Raw genomic sequence first — 21,126 nt, 5'->3', positions numbered from 1 at the left:
ATCTATCTGTGATTCACACAGAAATGAGTCTCCCCATGAGATGGATGAATAAATGAAGGCAAAAGCTAGCCTCCCTCTCAAACTGCAAGTCAAATGAAGAAGACATGGGAAAGAGCCATCAGATGGAAGAACACAGGGCTGCCTCACTTTACCAGGCATCCTTGTATGAGTGGTGACTGGCAAGGGTCAGAACTGGGGTGTAATCAGTGGGCTGAGAGAGAAGTGTTGATCTGCCTCCCAAGAGCCTGCCTGTGCCCTGGCGTCCTCAGACTCTACTGCTTGACATCATCATGCCACATGACGTGCCCGGGCCACCACAAGAGCTGACATCTACATTTTTCCCCTTCCTTGCCTATTTCCACAAATACACTTGATGCCCCCATCACCTAATAGAACCTCTCTTCCCTGCTCCTTACCTGAAGCTAGTGCCCCACGTCTCTCCTCCATCCTGGAGTTCTCAGGTGAATCTCCCTGGCTTCTCGGCTAAAAATGCACTCAGTTCTTCACCCTTTGAGTGGCAGTTTCTTTTCTTTTCTTTTCTTTTTTTTTTTTTTTTTTTTTTTTGAGGCAGAATCTCATTCTGTTGCCAGGCTGGAGTGCAGTGGCGCAATCTCACTTAACTGCAACCTCTGCCTCCCAGGTTCAGGTGATTCTCCTGCCTCAGCCTCCCGAGCAGCTGAAATTACAGGCGCCTGACACCATTGCATGGCAGTTTTTAACCCTTGCAGTTTTCTTTTTTTCTTTTCTTTTTTTTTTTTTTTTGAGACAGAGTCTCACTCCATCACCAGGAGCCAGGCTGGAGTACAGTGGCGCAACCTCGGCTCACTGCAACCTCCGCCTCCTGGGTTCAAGCAATTCTCCTGCTTCAGCCTCCCAAGTAGCTGGGACTACAGGTGCGTGCCACCACGCCCAGCTAATTTTTTTTGTATTTTTAGTAGAGACCATTTTTAGTTTCACCATGTTGGCCAGGATGGTCTCGATCTCTTGACCTCGTGATCCACCCGCCTCGACCTCCCAAAGTGCTGGGATTACAAGCGTGAGCCACCACACCCGACCAACCCTTGCAGTTTTCTACAGGAATTTTCACATGCCAGCTACATTGGCTTCTCCTCCCAGCATGAACCTCTCTGCCTCTGCCTCCTCTGGAATCCCTTCCTCACTTCCGCTTGCCCCTCTGCCTTCTCCGTCTCCTCCCTCCCCGCCTCCGCGTCCTGGCAGCTGCTGCCCTGTCCTTCTAGGCCTTCAAGGGCATCAAGCTGATGCCCTTGGTCATCTCTCCCATTACCACGCCCCAGTTACCAACCCCAGGTCCTCTCTCTTCCAGTCCCACGTGTTCATGTGCCTCCCGACTGCGCTACCTGAATATTCCTAAAGCTCAGAAAGCATACAATATTCGTGTCCTGGGACAGCTCTAACAAAATGCCACAAACTGGGTGGCTTTAAACAACAGAAATATATTGTCTTGCTTTTCTGGAGGCCAGCAGTCCAAGATGGAGGTGTGGGCAGGGTCATGCTCTCTCTAAAGGCTGTCCTGGAGGACGCCCCTGCCAGTTCCCAGCTTCCGCTCACTCCATGGCTCACCGATGCACCACTCCCACCCCTGCCTCTGTTGCCATGTGGCACCCTCCCTGTGTGACTCTGTCTGTCCAAACTCCCTCTTCTTATAAGGATACCTGTCATATTGGATTCAGGGCCCATCCTAATCCAGGATGACCTTGTCTTAACTTGATGGTATCTCCAAAGACCATATTCACAAGTAAGGCCACATTCACAGGTTCTGGGTGGACATGAATGAAGTGGGGGGACGGACACTATTCAACTCAGTCCAGTGAGGGAGAGGCAAGAGCCCCACGGGGCCTGTGTTCCTGTCCTAACATCCCTTTTTCTCTTTCCTTCATCTGTGAGATGATGATCTGGATTGGACCAGTGGTGTGCAGGCCCCTCCAGCTCTGCCTTTCCCATCTTTCTTCACAATCACCAACTCCTTTTTTTTTTTTTTTTTGATGGAGTCTCACTCTGTCGCCCAGCACAGTGGCACGATCTCGGCTCACTATAACCTCTGCCTCCCAGGTTCAAGTGATTCCCCTCCTCAGCCTCCCAAGTAGCTGGGATTACAGGTGCCCACCACCACACCCAGCTAATTTTTGTATTTTTAGTAGAGGCAGGGTTTTGCCATGTTGGTCAGGCTGGTCTCAAACCCCTGGCCTCAAATGATCCACGTCCCCTCCTCAGTCTCCCAAAGTGCTGCAATTAACAGGCATGAGCCACCGCTCCTGGCCACCAACTCCTTCTAATGCCATTTTTCCCCTGCATTTACCTCCTTTTTACCAACCTGCAGCCAAGCACAGAGTCGTCTCTGACTCTCTCTCTCTCTTTTTTTTTTTGGCTCTTAGATCCTATCAGCCACATCTGAATCCAGCCTCTGAGACAGCATCATCTGTATCTACAGTATGACTCTGTAATTTATCATTCAAACTGGGACACTTTTTGAGAATGAAAAGGGTCACTGTTAACAATTCCACCAGGACAGAAGATAGAAGCCGAGACTATCCTGGGAAAACCAGGACATAGGGTCATAGTCATTATAGCCAGACCTTCCTTGTCATCCCCAAAACTATGTCCCTAAACCTATGGCTCTGGTCTCTCCTTATGTCCTGTTAAAATGGTGTTGAACATTCGTTTCTCATCCCAGACACCTCACCTCCCATGAAGCCTTCTCTGACCCCTAAAGAGTAAGATGAACCCTGGAGCTCTTCCCTGCCTCTCCCACAGCTCTTAGAACCTTGCACTTTACACTGTAGTTCTGGAAGCCCTGTCTTAACAGTCCCATTACACTCGAAGTTCCTTGAATACACACAGTGAATAAACAGTACAAATTATTGAATGAGTCGGAGTTTCTTTGAAAAAAAGCTTCATCTTCCTATATGACAGCATAAAAATATTGCAGATTTTCATGATTCCCAGGTAAAGAACATGCTATACCTCAGAGCTGCAGGTTCTCAACACAGTTTGTGGAAAAGAGAGAGAAAAAAAAAGTAACATTTTCTTTTCTTCCAAAGTATATGTCACAAACATTAAATGAGGGAGCTACCTTTCTTTGCTTTTATTTATTTATTTATTTATTTTTTGAGACAGATTTGCTCCAACACCCAGGCTGGAGTGTAGTAGTGTGATCTCAGCTCACTGCAGCCTCCACCTCCCAGGTTCAAGCAATTCTCCTGCCTCAGCCTCCCAAGTAGCTGGGATTACAGGCACATGCCACCACCTCTAGTAGAGGCGAGGTTGCACCATGTTGGCCAGACTGGTCTCAAACTCCTGACCTCAGGTGACTGGTCTCAAACTCCTGACCTCAGGTGACTGGTCTCAAACTCCTGCCCACCTTGGCCTCCCAAACTGCTGGATTATGGGAGTGAGCCACCACACCCTGCCAGGGGGCTACCTTTTTTAGGACAATATGGAATTACTAAGCTGGGGACCTCGAAGAGAACTAGTGTATGATACAGTCTATAAGGCCTTCCTTACAGGTGGTCAAAAGAGATCCAAAGTAAAGTGACATGCCCAAGGACACAAAAGTGGTTAGCGGCAGAGCTGGGATAAAACCCCAGGTGTGTCATTCAATACCCTTTCACTTATTCACCTTTGAAATAAACTCAGAGGCTCATAAAACTCCTTTACTGCTATCATTTGTCATATCTCAGATGCCTGCTCTGTAAAAATCAATAGTCATTAATTCTCCACTCTTGCCAGGTTCGCCTGACACAGCACATTAGCACATGGCCACATTTGCAAGTTCCCCAGGTGAGTTTTATACTGAGCTCTATGCACGGTGAGTAAGAGAGTTCATTGACCACGATCCTTCAGGCAGCAAAGTTGCTGTATTTCCATGCCTCAAATAGACTACTGAGCAGAAAAGAGGCCTCTCTGTAAGAGAATGGAGATGATATTGCATAAAAATAACAAGCACGTGCTTTGGAGACAGACCAGGATTGAGTAAATAAATACCCACTGTTCCCAAGAGTTGCCCTTGTGAGAGGCAGCTCGTTTGCAATTGGAAGCACCAACCATTGTGGTTTTCCATTTGGGTTCCATGTGTTTTCTCTGTCCACAGCATCTAATTATGCCTGGCTAGTCTCTCCTGCATTTAGTCATATATGTCTCTCAAGTCTGGACCTCTGTTTCAGCTGCTGGTGAGGGGCAATTGCAGAGTGATTGTTAATTTGCAGGAGAAAGATGTGCAAAGGTGGCCAGGTTACCACCTACCAAAGCAGGGGTGTAGTTAGCACTGAGAGTCTCTCAGATGGGAGAGAAGGGTTAGCAAGGATCACCACTTGCTGGTCTGTCTTCACAGTCCCCTTCAGAAACATAGGGTAGCAGAAAGGAACCCTGGGAGTGACCTCAGAGAGCAGCCAGATCTTCCCCCTCCTCTCAGGCTCCCAGGCTGAACCTTTCAGCTATTGTGTTGGTAGATGGAACCCCAGGCTCCCAATGTGGCTGTGCTAGAATGGGCTGGATGGTACCTCTTCCCTACATCAAAGCTCCAGGCTACGGGGAAATTCAGCCACATACACACTGTGAATTTCTCAATTCTGCTTTGTTCATTTCCAGAGTCCCATTTGATGTAATAAATGCATCCTTCTCAGTTGAGCCAAAATGTGGCAATTCCTAAAATTTGCCTATGTAGCAAGATGCTACGTAGCAGTTTTCCCCAAGAAATGTGCCTACTCAGGACAGATTTTCAAGCATCAGGACATTTGGTGAACATAATCAGAAAGTGTTATTTTTAGTCCAGTTTTTAAAACTAACCAGCTCTGATGCAACCAGTTTAGAAAACGGTCTGACGATAGCTAGTCAAGCGCATGTACACAGGACCGATGACTCACAGTTCTACTCCCAATCTATACCCCAGGAACACCTACTCTGTGTAGCGAAAAGCATTCACAAAAATGCTCATAACAGCACCATTCACAATAGTCCCAAACTGGAAACAACCCAACTGTTCATCAGTAGCAGAATGGATAAACAAATGGCAGTATGTTCACACAATGCAATGTGACACAGCAGCAAAAAGGAATGATTCTCAACTTTGGACAGCAATAGGTTCAATGCACAAACATGATGTGAAGCAAAAGAAGCCAGACACAAAATAGTAGGCAATATGATTCTTTTAGTATACAGTTCAAAACCAGAAAAAGCCAATAGATGGTGTCAGAAACCAGCATAGTCATTACCTCTGTGGCTGCAGAGCATGAGAAACTCCTAGCATTCTGGCTGTATCCTGGTTTTTTTTACTCAGCGTGTTCACAGTGTGGAAATTCATTGAACTGGACACTTATGATTACACTTTTTTTTTTTAGACAGAGTCTCGCTCTGTCACCAGGCTGGAGTACCGTGGTGGGATCTCAGCTGACTGCATCTCTACCTCCCAGGTTCAAGCGCTTCTCCTGCCTCAGCCTCCCAAGTAGCTGGGATTATAGGTAGGCATCACCACACCCAGCTAATTTTTATATTTTTAGTAGAGACGGGGTTTCACCAAGTTGGCCAGATGGTCTCGATCTCCTGACCTCATGACCAACCCACCTCAGCCTCCCAAAGTGTTGGGAATAATGGCGTGGGTCATCGCACCCAGCCGATTTCTACACTTTTTATAACATGTAAGTCAATATATAACTATAAATGTAGAAATATTTATATATTTTGGAGAAAAAATAGAGTAAATATTTGTTTAATTGACTGAGGAAGAAGCAGAGAATGGAAAGGTAAACTCTGAAGTCAGAACTCTTGACTTACCACCTACTACCTAGCTGTGTGTGCTTGGAAAAATTACTTGCCCTCTGAGTCTGGTTCTCAATTATAAAATTAGCACAGTAATTCCTACATTACAGAATTAAATGAGAAATTACAGAAGGTACATGATATATATATTAGTGATATATACATGCAAAAATGTCCATTTCCCCTTAGTGTTTGGTTAATATTCGTCAGCACTTACTGTAGCTATAGACAGTTGCCCAGCCTGGAGTGCAAGTGCAACGATAGCTCACTGCAACATTTGCCTCCCTGTTCAAGCAATTCTCCTTCCTCAGCCTCCTGAGTGACTGGGATTACAGGCACCCACCAACACTCCTAGCTAATTTTTGTATTTTTTAGTAGAGACAGGGTTTCACCATATTGGCCAGGCTGATCTCGAACTGCTGACCTCAGGTGATCTGCCCACTGCGGCCTCTCAAAGTGCTCGGATTACAGGTGTGAGCCACTATGCCCAGCCTGCCGTAGACATTTTTCATAGCATGTTTATGTTCACCAAAGAGCTGTCTCTTAATAGGCAGTTAATTCGGCTTTTTAAGTGTCCTCTGGCCAGGCGCGGTGGCTCATGCCTGTAATCCCAGCACTTCGGAAGGCCGATCATCTGAGGTCAGGTGTCTGAGACCAGCCTAGGCAACATGGAGAAACCCCATCTTTACTAAAAGTACAAAAATTAGCTGGGCATGGTGGCAGGTGCCTGTAATCCCAGCTACTCAGGAGGCTGAGGCAGGAGTATCGCTTGAACCTCGGAGGCAGAGGTTGCAGTGAGCTGAGATTGTGCCACTACATTCCAGTCTGGGTGACAAGAGCAAGACTCCATCTAAAAAAAAAAAAAAAAAGTCCTCTTTTTTTTTTCCCAAAAATCAAAGTCTTTTTGATAAATGCAAGTATATAAAATCAGGACACAAACATGATTTTCTCAGTTCAGTGAACTTAATTTTAAGATACAGATCAATTCAAATTCTCATCAATTGTGTCACATCCATAAAAGTCATTTTAAGGGCATTAGCAGTCTCAATACTGGTCCATCTGGCACAAGTAAACCATGCTTTTCTTAAAAGGCGTGTGCACTCACCCAGGCACAAAGATATAACAGTCGAGCACATTTACACAGATAGAAATACACAGAGTGCCTTCTTGTAGCTTTGCTGTATTCCCCTCTGTCCTTCTGTCACTGTCCTAGGAGAGCAATGAACTCACTTAGTTTCGGTGTCTCTCCATTCCCGGAAGTTGGTGGCCAAGTCACCCTAAAAAATGGCAACTTGATAACTTCCCAGCACTTTCAGCTATCTTATCTCCTTTCCTTCTTAGGGCTATTATTAAGGAGTAAGCTGGAGAACTGCAGGCCATGTCGTTTTCTATGATAGTTGGGTCCATTTGTTGCTGTACCCCAAGACGGCTGATTAATGGTGACAATATCAGCAGGAAGAGGGTGGGACACGAGACTCTGTCCTTGAGTTGGGTTCAGCTCAACCTTTTTTTTTTTTTTTTTTTAAATCAACTACTGGAAAATGTCCTGGAATGCAGATTTATCAACCTCTTAGAAGACAAGGCTACGAGGTGTCACTTCTTAGAATGTTAAAATCCAAAATTATTTTTTAAATCTTTAAAAGCATAACATTTTACCCTTAAGCCAGGCGCAACAGCTCATACCTGTAATCCCAGTACTTTTCGGGACGCCGAGGCAGGTGGATCACCTGAAGTTGGGAGTTTGAGACCAGCCTGACCAACATGGAGAAAACCCATCTCTACTAAAAGTACAAAATCAGCTGGGTGTGGTGGTGCATGCCTGTAATCCCAGCTACTTGCGACGCTGAGGCAGGAGAATCGCTTGAACCCGGAAGGCAGAGGTTGCAGTGAGCCAAGATCATGGCATTGCACTCCAGCCTGGGCAACAAGAGTGAGACTCCATCTCAAAAGAAAAAAAAAAAAAAAAAAACACGTTTTACCCTGAAATCCCAAACATCAGGGATTTACTGGACAGGACTCAGCACTCCTAAGCTGTTAAAACTTCACATGACACTGTCCTTGCCCCCAAGCTTGGCACAAACTCTTGCCCCTAGAACAATTTTCCCTGACTCTCTTCACCTGGATAGTTACTACTTTTCCTTCCAGTCCCCATTTAGAGGCCACCTCCTCTGGGAAGCCATCCTGACCTCACAGGTTTGCTTCTAGTTGCTCAAGCCAAAAAGCCTGGAGTCATTCTTGAATCCTAGTCTTTCACACAAAAAATTCTATCAAGAATCATGCCGGCTCTACCTCCAAAGCGTCACTTTCCAATATATAGTATAACTGTATGTATTCTTCTTAAATGTCTAATGGGATTATTTATGGTTTTATTGACTGTGCTTATTTGTGTGTATTTATTGTCTGTTTCCCACAATAAAATGTGTCTCAGGAGAGACATAACTTTGATCTGTTTCCCGATGCTTCTCCGAATCTACAGCAGTCCTTAAGACATGATAGAAACCTAATAAGTATTTATTTTTATAAATGAGTGGATAAATGTCTGGTACTCCTATATCATCCTGAATTCTCTCATCATAAGACTTTGTATCCTGCGGTGTAATTGACAGAGGTTAGTTTCTACATAAAAACCTATCTTTTAATTACACCTTTGCCCATGAATAAATTCTAGTTGTCATGTAATGGTTTGGTGGTTTGACCATTTCACTAGACTGCAAACCACAAAGAGCCCAGAGTGCACTGAGTGCCAGGCCCTCCTCTGTGTTTTATAGGCGCTCATGCATTTAATCCTCACAACTACTTAGTGAGGTGGGTACTACTGTTATCTCTACTTTATAGATAATAAGGAAATTGAGGTCCTGAAAAGTTAGGAAATGTATACAGTGGCAAAAAGCAAGGGATGGATCTTGGATTCTGACCTAGGAAATCTGGTTCTTTTTTTTTTTTTTTTTTTTTTTGAGACAGAGTTTTGCTTTTGTTGCCCAGGCTGGAGTACAATGCTGCAATCTCAGCTCACTGCAGCCTCTACCTCCCAGGTTCAAACAATTCTCCTGCCACAGCCTCCCAAATAGCTGGGATTGGGATTACAGGCATGTGCCACCAAGCCCAGCTAATTTTTTATTTTTAGTAGAGATGGAGTTTTTCCAAGTTGGTCAGGCTGGTCTTGAACTCCCAACCTCAGGTGATCCACCTGCCTTGGCCTCCCAAAGTGCTGGGATTACAGGCGTGGGCCACCATGCCCGGCCCCAGAGCTCAACTTCTAAACTACTATGCTGAGCTGCCTCATCTTCACAGGACACTCAGTAAAAACTGTTTAATAAACAAATCAATGAAATATGGTTGCCGAAAACAGGAGAATGCTTTCTTAAGCTACATTAATAAAGTGTCAAGATAAAAGAGGTTGTTATAAGCCATGTATATAATTTTAAATTTTCCAGTAGACTAAAAGGGAACCAGTGAAATTAATGTTAATAATATATTTATTTATCCCAATTTATCCAGCATAGGGTACAGGTCAGCTCAGTTTCCAATGACTCCTTTGCAGAAAGACTTCAGTCAACTGAAGGAGGTCAGAAGACTTAAGCCACAAAAGCAATGAGTCTGGAATTTATGAATAGTCAGTGAAACTTCTCAGCCTTTGAAGAGTTTGGGTGGGAATTGAGAATCTCCCTTCAAATCCAGGGATTTCTGTGGGAAGAGGGGTCCCCTGGTGTGGTGGGGCCTGAGGGCACAGCTGAGGGGTTGGGATTAAGTCCTAGAAAGGCAAATTTTAGTTCCTTCTAAGAAGGAACTAGTAGTTAGAAATTCTCAAAATTTCAAAACCCAAGGGCTCATCAACAGATGAATGGATAAGCACAATGTATTCTATACCTAAAATGAAATCTTATTGAGCCTTAAAAAGGAATGAAATTCTGACATATGTTATAACATGGATTAAAGTTGAAAACATGATGCCAAGTGAAATAAGCCAAAGACAAATTGTGTGATTGTATTTACATGAGGTACCTAGAAAAGTCATATTCATAGAGACAGAAAGTAGAGTGGGGGCTGGGAATGGTGGCTCACACCTGTAATCCCAGCACTTTGGGAGGCTGAGGCGGGCGGATCACCTGGGGTCAGGAGTTTGAGACCAGCCTGACCAATATGGAGAAACCCCATTTCTACCGAAAATACAACATTAGCTGAACATGGTGGTGCATACCTGTAATCCCAGCTGCTTGGGAGGCTGAGGCAGGAGAATCGCTTGAACCTGGGAGGCAGAGGTTGCAGAAAGCCGAGATCACAGCATTGTACTTCAGCCTGGGCAACAAGAGCAAAACTCTGTCTCAAAAAAAAAAAAAAAAAAAAAAAGAAAGAAAGAAAGAAAATAGAGTGGGGTCTCCAGGGGCTGAGAGAGTGGGAGAATGGGGAGTTAGTGTTAATGGGTACAGTTTTAGTCTGGAGATGAAAATGTTCTAAAGATGGATGGTCCTGGTGGTTACACAGCAACATGAATGTACTTAATGCTGCTCAATTGTAGGATTAAGAATGATTAGATTGGTAAATCTTATGTTGTCTGTATTTTGCTGCAATAAAAAATTTAAAAATTAGATTTTTAACCCATTTATGCATGAGGTTACGCAATGTTTTGAATTTTTGCAATCACACCTTGGCCATGACCTCGAGCAGTATAATATAAATAACTCCCATGTGCTTAGTGTCCCAATCATGGAACACTAGGCTTTAATAGGTTAATAAAAAATAAACAAACAAATGAGCCTCTGCCCTGTGAGACCATAGCACCAAATGAGCTGAGACAGAGGTTAAGGAAAATGTAGGAACATCCTTGAATTTGGGTAGAAGTTAGATTGGTTGGCCCTTAAGATGAGTTTTTAATTGTCTGTTTTGAACATTTGTTGAGCACTCAGTATGTCAGTACTACGATACGCATGAACTGTCTCATTAACATTTTACCGTTCCCCGAGACATCACTATCATAGTCCTCATTTTACAAACAAGGAAACCCAGGCTTAGAGCTCTCAAGCAATTTGCTAAAGGCCTGCCAAATTCTAAGTATAAGGAAGAAGGATAGGAACTCCAGAGACAGCACCAAGCTACAGGGCATGGGTTTTACTGATGGGGAAACCCAGAGGGTTCCGTGATTTACACAAGACCTTGCAGTGCCGGGATCAGGGCTCAGGTCTTCCCTGCTGTCTGGGGCTCCTCAATGACTCCATGCTCCCTCCCCATTCCTTCCACCTCAGGTCTGGGCATGAAATGCTTTATGTGGGCATCCTATTTGGTCACAGAATGCTCTAACTGTCCTCAGAAAGGCACATGCCCAGCCTCCGATAACATTGCTGGGCCAGGATGTCTGATGAGAGACATAAAGATTGGGCCCGTGTTGGTGGCACCATCACCATCATTTCAGAATCCATTTTCCTGGTTAACAAGTAAGTTACCTTGTTATTTTCATCAGTTTCCCAAGTCAAAACCTCAGTGCTCCCTCACTGAAAAGGCAGCTGTGGCTGGGCACGGTGGCTCACACCTGTAATCCCAGAACTTTGGGAGGCCGAGGTGGGTGGATTACCTGAGGTCAGGTGTTGGACACCAGCCTGATCAACATGGAGAAGCCCCGTCTCTACTAAAAATAAAAAAAATTACCTGGACGTGGTGGTGCATGCCTGTAGTCCCAGCTACTCAGGAGGCTGAGGCAGGAGAATCACCTGGACCTGGGAGGCGGAGGTTGCATCATTGCACTCCAGTGGGGGCAACAACAGCAAAACTCTGTCTCAAAAAAAATATTAATAAATAAAAGGCAATTGTAAATGATGGATTGAGAACACAAGCTCTTCCATAAACCCAGTGCCCATTTTAACTTGATGAGAACTTGGTGAGCACCGTGCTTTGTGTTTGATATGGTCTGCTGGTGGTTTGAAGCACAGTCTAGGCAGTAGAAATAGAAGGCAAGCCACATTATGTAACATTACACTTTCTAGTAGCCACCTTAAAAAGCGTAAAAGGAAACAGGTGAAATTAATGTTAATATTTTCTTTAACTCAATTTATCCAAAATAATTACTGATGAGATTTTTGCATTCTTCTTTTATGTTGTCTTTGAAATCAGTATATATACGCAAAGACACACACACACACACACACACACACACACACACACACGACAGAGTCTCCCTCTGTCACCAGGCTGGAGTACAGTGACATGATCTCGGCTCACTGCAACCTCCACCTCTGGGATTCAAAGCCCCTGGTTCACGTGACTCTCTGGCCTCACCCTCCCGAGTAGCTCGGACTACAGAGCTACTACAATAGTTTGGACTACAGACTACGCGCACCACCATGCCCAACTAATTTTTCTATTTTTAGTAGAGACAGGGTTTCACCATGTTGGCCAGGATGGTCTCAATCTCCTGACCTCATGATCTGCCCAACTTGGCCTCCCAAAGTGCTAGGATTAAAGGCATGAGCCACCGTGTCCAGCTGAAATCAGTATATGTATTTTATATATAGTTACATCACATCTCAATTCACCCTAGCCATATTTCAAGTGCTTAGCAGCTACATGGAGCCAGTGACTACCATACTAAACAGTGCAGGTCTAGGCTCTTTTTTTTTTTTTTTTTTTTTGAGACAGGGTCTCACTCTGTTGCCCAGGCTAGAGTGCAGAGTGGTGCAATCCTGGCTCACTGCAGCCTCTACCTCCTGAACTTAAACAATCCTCCCACCTCAGCCTCCCAGGTAGCTGGGACTACAGGCATGTGGCACCACTCCTAGCTAATTCTTTTTGTACTTTTAGTAGAGACAAGGTTTCACCACATTGCTCAGGCTGGTCTCAAACTCCTGGGCTCAAGCAATCTGTCACCTTAGCCTCTCAAAGTGCTGGGATTGCACTATGCCCAGCTTAGGAACTTTTTTCAAGGAGTTTGATGCTGAAGTATAAAAGAGAAATAAGGGAGTCAGACCTAGTGAAAATGTTACTTAGGATGAGATTCTGTTCATACATATCACCCATGGGGGATAGAGAGGGGAGGGACTAAAGATGAAAGAGAAAGGAAATAAAATAAAGGTCTCTTTTCTGGAAGATGCCTGACTGGGTGGATGGAGGTGGGAGGAGAGCAGAAGGTGTGCTATCAAGGGCAAAGACAAGGGCAGGCTTTGGGGCCAGGGCTGATGAAATTCTTCTACTTCTGTAAGAAACTCTTCTAAAAGAGAACTCAAAATCATTTTTTTTTTTTTTGAGACGGAGTTTCGCTCTTGTTGCCCAGGCTGGAGTGCAATGGCGTGATCTCGGCTCACCGCAACCTCCGCCTCCTGGGTTCAGGCAATTCTCCTGCCTCAGCCTCCTGAGTAGCTGGGATTACAGGCACGTGCCACCATACCCAGCTAATTTTTTTGTATTTTTAGTAGAGACGGGGTTTCACCATGTTGACCAGGATGGTCTCGATCTCTTGACCTCGTGATCCACCCCCCTCGACCTCCCAAAGTGCTGGGATTACAGGCTTGAGCCACCGCGCCCGGCCTCAAAATCATTTTATTCTTCTTATAGGATTTCTAGTTTTCACCTTTATTTCCTTCACTCCACCCTATTGTGCCATTGTCCCCCATTTATCCAACTGCCATCATTGTGATCTCACAACCAAAGAGCTGGGACTCACATCACCTACAAGCCCATCCCAGGTGTCACTGCTCGACTATGGGACTTGGAGCAAATCAGCTGCCTTCTATGGCTCCAGCCTCCTCCTTAGTAAAATGAGATTGTCAGACTACTCAGGTATTCATTCATTCAGCCAGCTGGTCAGTCATTCTTTAAGTATTAAGTGTTTAATAAGCACCCCACGAGGTTCGAGCTGCTCTCTGATTGTCACCTCTCTCTGATTCTGCTTTGTGTTCCCCATGACTCCTGGGTCACCCTCACTCTGCTGCCATATGCTGGGTCTCTCAGGCTGAAATTTTCTGTTCCCAAGCAAAACCAGAGGCTCCTCAGGCAGGCCAGATAGTCCCTGCTAGTGACTGAGAAAGGGAGGAGAGTGTATTTGTCCATTCTCACACTGTTGTAAAGATACTAGACTGGGTAATTTAGAAAGAAAAGAGGTTTAATTGACTCACAGTCTGCATGGCTGCAGAAGCCTCAGGAAACTTACAATATGGCTGAAGGGGAAGCAGTCACATCTTACATGGCAGCAGGCAAGAGAGTGTGTAGTGTGAAGCCAAGGGGGAAGAGCCCCTTATAAAACCATCAGATCTGATGAGAACTTCCTCACTATCATGAGAACAGCATGGGAGAAATTGCTCCCATGATCCAATCACCTCCCACCAGGTCTCTCCCTCAACACCTGGGGATTACAATGTAAGATGAGATTTAGGTAGGGACACAGAGCCAAACCATATCAGAGAGGGAATGATCACTGACAGGATGGGCCACAACTGTGCCCACTGTACCTTTCCACTCAGGAATTTTCTCAGTACAGTGACCCTTAGCTTCCATTTGAAGGTCTTGGCCAACATCTATCTGAGTTCTTTGAACTGTATGTCCCAGCACTGAGAGCATAGGAGACAAGAAGGCAAACACAAGAAAATCCCCAATCTGGTCTTTGTTCCTGGAAGCTTGATTTATAACTGCTATCAATTAGTACTTAGGGGGCTACAGAGTGGTACCCGTCACAACCCCGGCAATGAGGGAAATTTGACTTTCCTTTGATGGTCAAAGCTGAGAGTTTGCATAGAGAACATCAGAGCTGCACAACCGCCTGAAAGAGAGGAGGATGCTCAGGTGCATGAATTCTGACTGACAATGGATTGCAAGTAGCAATGCTTCCATTAGGGAAGAAAAAAGAATGGGTTCACGAAAAGGGGTTTTGAAGTCTGGGAGTAAAAGAAGAGTCACGTCTAGAGACCTCAGCAATGCCTGTCCCCACAGAGATAGGAAAGGATGAAGACTTGGCAAGACCTGCAGGTCCCAACTGCCTACAGCCACCTGGAGCTGGGACATACAGGGCTTGTGAGCACAGGTGGCATGCCAGTATCCTGCAGCCTTTCGTTGGATGGGTGTATAATGCCCTACAATTATTTACAATGATGCTGTGAAACACCTGACTTATCCAGTTCACCCTGATTGTGGCTTTGGGCTCACCAGGTAACCATTCAAGCCACCCTTTAGTTTCTACAAGACTCTTCCTTCAGAGAAGAAATGTGTCCAGGCTTTGGAGCTCGATTATTTATTCCTCACTGTAAATTCACTAACAGGTTGGGAATCCAGTTCCGTACATTAATCTTGTGAGTTTGATAAGTATGGACCAGGCCCTGAGAGATCAAAGTACTCTTAGGGTGCCAACAAAAGCGGAGTTCTGGCCCACACCCTGCACTGTGTGTGGGCAGTCACCAATGTCACCCAGCAGGTAGTGACCCTGCCTCAGTGGCTGAACCCCAGCATGGCTTATTTATTGGAGAAATGTCTGAACACTTTGTGTTGGAGGTCACTGAGCTGAGTTTTGGGAATTGGTTTTCTGGCGCCTCTGGCTTTGCTTTCTACTATAACTTTTTTTTTTTTTAGACAGAGTTTCGCTTTTGTTGCCCAGGCTGGAGTACAATGGCATGACCTCGGCTCACCACAATCTCCACCTCCCGGGTTCAAGGGATTTTCCTGCCTCAGCCTCCCGAGTAGCTAGGATTACAGGTGTGTAAGACCATGCCTGGCTAGTTTTGTATTTTTAGTAGAGATAGGATTTCTCCATGTTGGTCAGGCTGTTCTTGAACTCCCAACCTCAGGTGACCTACCCACCTCTGCCTCCCAAAGAGCTGGGATTACAGGAATGAGCCACTGCACCCTGCCTCTACTGTAACTTTTAGAGAAATTAAAATAACAGTCCTTTCCTACCTCTTCTCAAGCGAAAAGATGACCTTTGAAAACAGTAAACATGTGCAGGCTGAAGGCAACCTCTGCAGTCCCGTTACACCCTTCCCTGCAGTTCAGCAGTCACGTAGGGTGACTTTAATGAGTGGTTTCCCCTGATGAGGCCATTGTTAAAATTCAGCTCTGTCTTTGCTCCATGCTACCCAGACATAGGCGCAGGAGAGAACCTCAAAGGCTCTGACTCGGCCAGAGCCTCTGGAGGCAGGTGAGGGCGGGCTGGAAGGCAGGTGGGAGAATCAGGTACACAAGCACCCGAGGCAAGTCCTCCCTAAGGGGCTAGCCATTTGGCAGGAATCCAGCAGGCTTCGGAGGTTCTATCTTTCTGTCCATTTCTGCTGGTGAGTGTTGTACAGCTGACAGTGTTGTGAAAATGGCCTTTGGGGGAAGAGTAGGTGGAAGCTGCTGACCTGTTCATCATTTGTTCACATATCATGTTTAACCCTCCTGGGGGCTCCTCCCGGGAGAGCTCAGCTGTATTTATCTCCCACTGAATTGCCAGTTCCTTTCTCGTTGATTAGGGAGAGGGCAGGTTCAGACCTATATCAGAAACCATCTGCTCTCAGGCCAGAGCCACGTGTACGGAGTGAGATCTCTCAGAGAAGTGGTGGGTATGGTATGATAAGCTGGGAGTGACCTGCCCCCGGCACACACCCTTATTAGAACCCAGGGGAACAGAAGCTCTTAAAGGACCAATATGAGGTGTGTTTGTTTCTCCAGCTTGCTTTGATTGTTCAAAGCATTGTCTGGTATGATTTAGGCTTAAAAGATATTAAACTAATTATCACACATCGTAAACAAGAGACATGACATAGTCTCTTGGCTACTAATAGGATATGTTGTTTTTATGTTCTCTAGGAGTCATTTTAGCAATGATAGCTATGCTACATAGATCATTTAGAAGCCAGTACTTCCAGGTGTTGCTGAAATAAAGCAGGACTGCATAAGATTCACTCGATGCTAAAATACAGATTCCCAGGGGCCACTCCCAGAGATTCTGATTCTGTAGGTCTAAGGCAGGACCCAAAAATCTGCATTTTAGCAACTCTCCTCACCACTACCAACATATCCCCTACCCACATACACACACCAGATGATTCTGAGGTGCAGTATCAGAAGACCCCACTTTGAGAAAATCTGTAGAGAGGGCACCAGACCTGTGATCTGTAGGCTTAGATTTGGGAATAGCTGTGTGATCTTAAATAAATTCCTTCACCTCTTCGGGTCACCATTTCTGTGTCTATAAAATGAGGAAACTAATTATTAAGGCCCTTTCCAGGACCAACGTTTCAGGAGTTCAAGCACATTCCCAATGCCCTCCCTATGGATGTTTCAAATCTCCTACTGTGGAAGCCAAGCCCCAGAATAAACTGTATCCTAAGGAGAATAGTCACCTGCCTCCCCTATTCACGATTAGGCCTTTTAGGAGAGACAATCCCTGTACTCTGATCTCACACAACCCCCTGCTAACTCTAAGTACTTCCTCAAGCACAGTCGTTTATTTTTGCCTTCCAGTTGAGCAAAGGGGTGAAACTCCCCTTACTGAAGGGACATTGATGCAAAGACAGACGGAAAAGCTCAGAGACATGGAGAGCTCATCTCTCCCCGACTCCTGCGCTTCGTCCTCGAATCTCCTGCATAACATCGATTCATGAGAAGCTGCCGTCTGTCAGAATGAGTGGCAGACCCTACAGGAGACTTATTAACAGGCCATTCCCTTTTTCTTTACTATCTTGCTCTGAACTTTCGTTGCATGTAAATGCAATAGGAGCAATTTGTGCAGGCCCTGCACACTTGAGAAGGAAATCTCTCCTTCTTAAAGGAATTTGGAATCTTCATCCATTGTGTTTTTATTAGATCTGGTTATCATCCCCTCCCAGCGAAGTGATAACATCTAATGAGCCATAACCTCCTGAACTCAAAGGCTTAGAATTCAGGTGTGAATCACCACACATGAAGTTGCTGCCTGGTTATCGCAGCATGAAGAAGAGTGAAGAACAGTGACATACAAATAAGAAAAGTCCTTATTTGTGAAACTTGAGCTTTGCAGCCCCATTTGACACTCTCCCTTCTCTCCCCCTACTGCTTTTGCAAAGAACAGTTCTATGATGACAGCCTCAGTTCTGCACACACTTCCCTGGGCTCCCACCTTCTCAGTTGCATACAGTTGTGATTTTCAGAGGTTATTAATAATCACCTGCTCGGTCTTGGGAAATTCTTGTATAAAATCACAGAATCTTAAAGAAGACACTGTATGACTCCAGTTTCTGTTTCAATATAGGGCTATTCACACATTTCATCTGTTGGCATCTCATTTCTGTAACCAGAGCCTGGGGCCATGGCACAACTTTTAACCTTAGAGAGATCACGGTTTGGCAAGGAATGAAGCTGTTCTCTCCTCTCTACCTTCTACTGCCTCCCCAAACTTGAAGCCAGCACTTCAGAACACCACTGAGAATCAGAAAGCAGTAAAACAAACAAAAAGGGCTGAGAAACAGCCAAGATAGATTTCATAAAGTCTGTGTGTTCTTTGATCTTAAGGAATCCTCTGGTTTGAGCCCTCATGCTGATTATTGTATAAACAATCCCAAAAAGTTAATTTCTAAACCCGTGGTGAATTAGAAGGAAAGAGGGTGCTTGAAGGCAGATACTCACAGTATAAATACATGGCAGCCTTCAGAAGTAGCAAGGCTGAGAAGGCTAGAACTAGATCCTCCGTGTTCGGAGGCAGAAAAGTAGGTAAAATATTCCAGAAATATTTCTACTTCAAATTATTACAATGTAAAAATGTTTAAGAGTTGAAAAGGATAAACCCTCAACTATCTGAAAAGACTCACTGCCAGAACGTAAGTTTAACTGGAGTTAAACATGTGTTGTCAGTAAGTCAAATCCTTGAAGTCTGCTGGTTAATAGAACATCAGTGAAAAGTGGAAGAGCCATTTACTTAGAACCCCCTGAGCTGCCTTGACTAAGTGAATTTTAAAAGTTATTTTTTTGTTTTGTTTTGTTTTGAGACAGTGTCGCTCTGTCCCCCAGGCTAGACTGCAGTGGTATGATCTCAGCTGACTGCAACCTCTGCCTCCCAGGTTCAAGTGATTCTCCTGCCTCAGTCTCCCAAGTAGATGGGACTACAGGTGCACACCACCACGCCCGGCTAATTTCTGTAATTTTAGTCAAGATGGGGTTTCACCACATTAGTCAGGCTGGTCTCGAACTCCTGGCCTCAGGTATTCCATCCACCTTTGCCTCCCAAAGTGCTGGGATTACAGGCATGACCTATTGTGCCCAGCCGAAGGCTTTTTTTTTTTTTTTTAAATATTTCCAAAGTTTGGGGAGTTATCTAATTTTTCAATAAAACCTGCCACACAAGCCAGACACAGTGGCTCATGCCTATAATCCCAACACTTTGGGAGGCCCAGGCAAGAGGATTGCTTGAGCTCAGAAGTTTGAGCCCAGCCTGGGCTACTGAGAGAGATGCCATATCTACCAAAAACAAAAATAAATATTAGCTGAGAGTGGTGGTGCATGCCTGTGGTCCTAGCTACTTGGGAGGCTGAGATGAGAGGATCTCTTAATCCTGAGAGATCCATGCTGCAGTGAGCCATGATTGTGCCACTGCACTCCAGCCTAGGTGACAGCACAAGACCTTGTCTCCAACAGCAAGAACAACAAAAAACCCTGCCACCCCTCCCAAATACAGTGCTGTCTATCTAAGTCAGGTGTCCCCAGATTTTTTACACAGGGGGCCAGTTCACTGTCCGTCAGACCGTTGGAGGGCCGCCACATACTGTGCTCCTCTCACTGACCACCAATGAAAGAGGTGCCCCTTCCTGAAGTGTGGCAGGGGGCCAGATAAATGGCCTCAGGGGGCCGCATGCGGCCCATGGGCCGTAGTTTGGGGACGCCTGATCTAAGTGATGGAGGAGAGAATGGTAGTATATTTAAGGTAACTAAAACTAGCTTTTTGAGAATTTTTGAAACTTCCCATAATCCTTAAAAAATAACTGTTTTCTTATTACAAATGTGGTAGACAAATATTGTGGAAATTTGAGAAAATGCATATTAGAAAAAACAATAAGCTAAAAATCACTGATAATTTCATTCCCAAGAGATAAGACTGTGAATGTGCAATGCATTCTTCCAGTCTTTCATATTTAAATTTTTTTTTCTTTTTTGAGATGTAGCCTTTCTTTTGCCCAAGCTGGAGTGCAATGGCACAATCTCAGCTCACTGCAACCTCTGCTTCCTGGGTTCAAGTGATTCTCCTAACTCAGCCTCCCTAATAGCTTGAACTACAGGCACGTGCCACCACGCCCGGGTAATTTTTTGTAATTTTAGTAGAGATGGGGTTTCACCGTGTTAGCCAGGATGGTCTCCATCTCTTGACCTCGTGATCCACCTGCCTCAGCCTGCCAAAGTGCTGGGATTACAGGTGTGAGCCACTGTACCTGGCTATTTTAAATTATTTTTAATTGAACAAGAGATACATGGCCATACGCAGTGGCTCATGCCTGTAATCCTAGCACTCTGAGAGGCCAAGGTGGGTGGATCACTTGAGGTCAGGAGTTCAAGACCAGCCTGACCAACATGGTGAAACCCCATCTCTACTAAAAATACAAAAATAGCCAGGCATGGTAGTACGTGCCTGTAATCCCAGCTACTTAGGAGGCTGAGGCAGGAGAAACAATTGAACCCAGGAGGTGGAGGTTGCTGTTAGCCAAGACTGCACCACTGCACTCCAGCCTGGGGGCCAAGATTGTGCCATTGCAGTCCACCCTGGGGATGGAGTGAGACTCCATCTCAAAAAGAAAAATAAAGATACATAAATACATGCACCTTTTAAACAAAAGTAGACATCATATACAAGACTAAAGTACCCATTGACCATCTCCCACAATTCCAAACCCTTCCTTGTTATTTAGGTGCCCACCCTCTCTTGGGAGTTTGATGTGTTTCCTTCCAGAATTTCATATACATACATGTATATATATGCAAACATATATATATAATTTCACATATAAATAATATATATATAAGGTATTTTTGTGTTGAATAGCATTCCATTATATGGACATACCATATTTTATTTGGCCTCTTCACTTTCAGCAGACATTTAATATCATTAACAATTTTTCACTACTACAAACAACACTGCAGTAAACGTCTATTTTCCTTTGCCTCTATTCCAAATTCCTGTGAGAGGAAATTGTGGGTGTGAGGTATGCCCAAATTGTCCTCACCATTTTATGTATGAAAGCAGAGCATGAATGTTCCCATTTCCCTGCGATCTTGACAACCCTTCACCTACCAGATCTTTCAAGGTGACCAGCAGAGTGTGGACAGTATCTCGCTATTGTTTTCATTAGTATTTGCCTGATAAAAAAATGTATTTGAGCATCTTGTTATGTGTTTGTGGCCATATGTATTTCCCCTTTTGTGAATTGCCTATTTATG

At 44.8% G+C, this 21,126-nt stretch overlaps 1 protein-coding gene across 2 annotated transcripts in view; it reads right to left on the bottom strand.

Moving 5' to 3' along the window:
* Positions 1–21,126, bottom strand: part of SLC25A37 (solute carrier family 25 member 37) — a 108,288-nt gene that overhangs the window by 48,477 nt on the left and 38,685 nt on the right. The window contains exon 2 of one of the 2 annotated variants that reach the window (XM_074384067.1): positions 11,413–11,535. The exons of the other annotated variant lie outside the window; for it this stretch is intronic. Coding sequence (XP_074240168.1) covers positions 11,413–11,430 — 18 coding nt within the window. The 5' untranslated portion in view covers positions 11,431–11,535. The remainder of the gene's footprint in view (positions 1–11,412; positions 11,536–21,126) is intronic. 2 annotated transcript variants of the gene reach the window in all.

This window comes from Saimiri boliviensis, chromosome 13 (assembly GCF_048565385.1).
Source record: "Saimiri boliviensis isolate mSaiBol1 chromosome 13, mSaiBol1.pri, whole genome shotgun sequence".
NCBI lineage: Eukaryota > Metazoa > Chordata > Mammalia > Primates > Cebidae > Saimiri > Saimiri boliviensis.
Note: the sequence above shows the minus strand (reverse complement) of the source record. Positions and strands in the feature narration are given on the sequence as shown.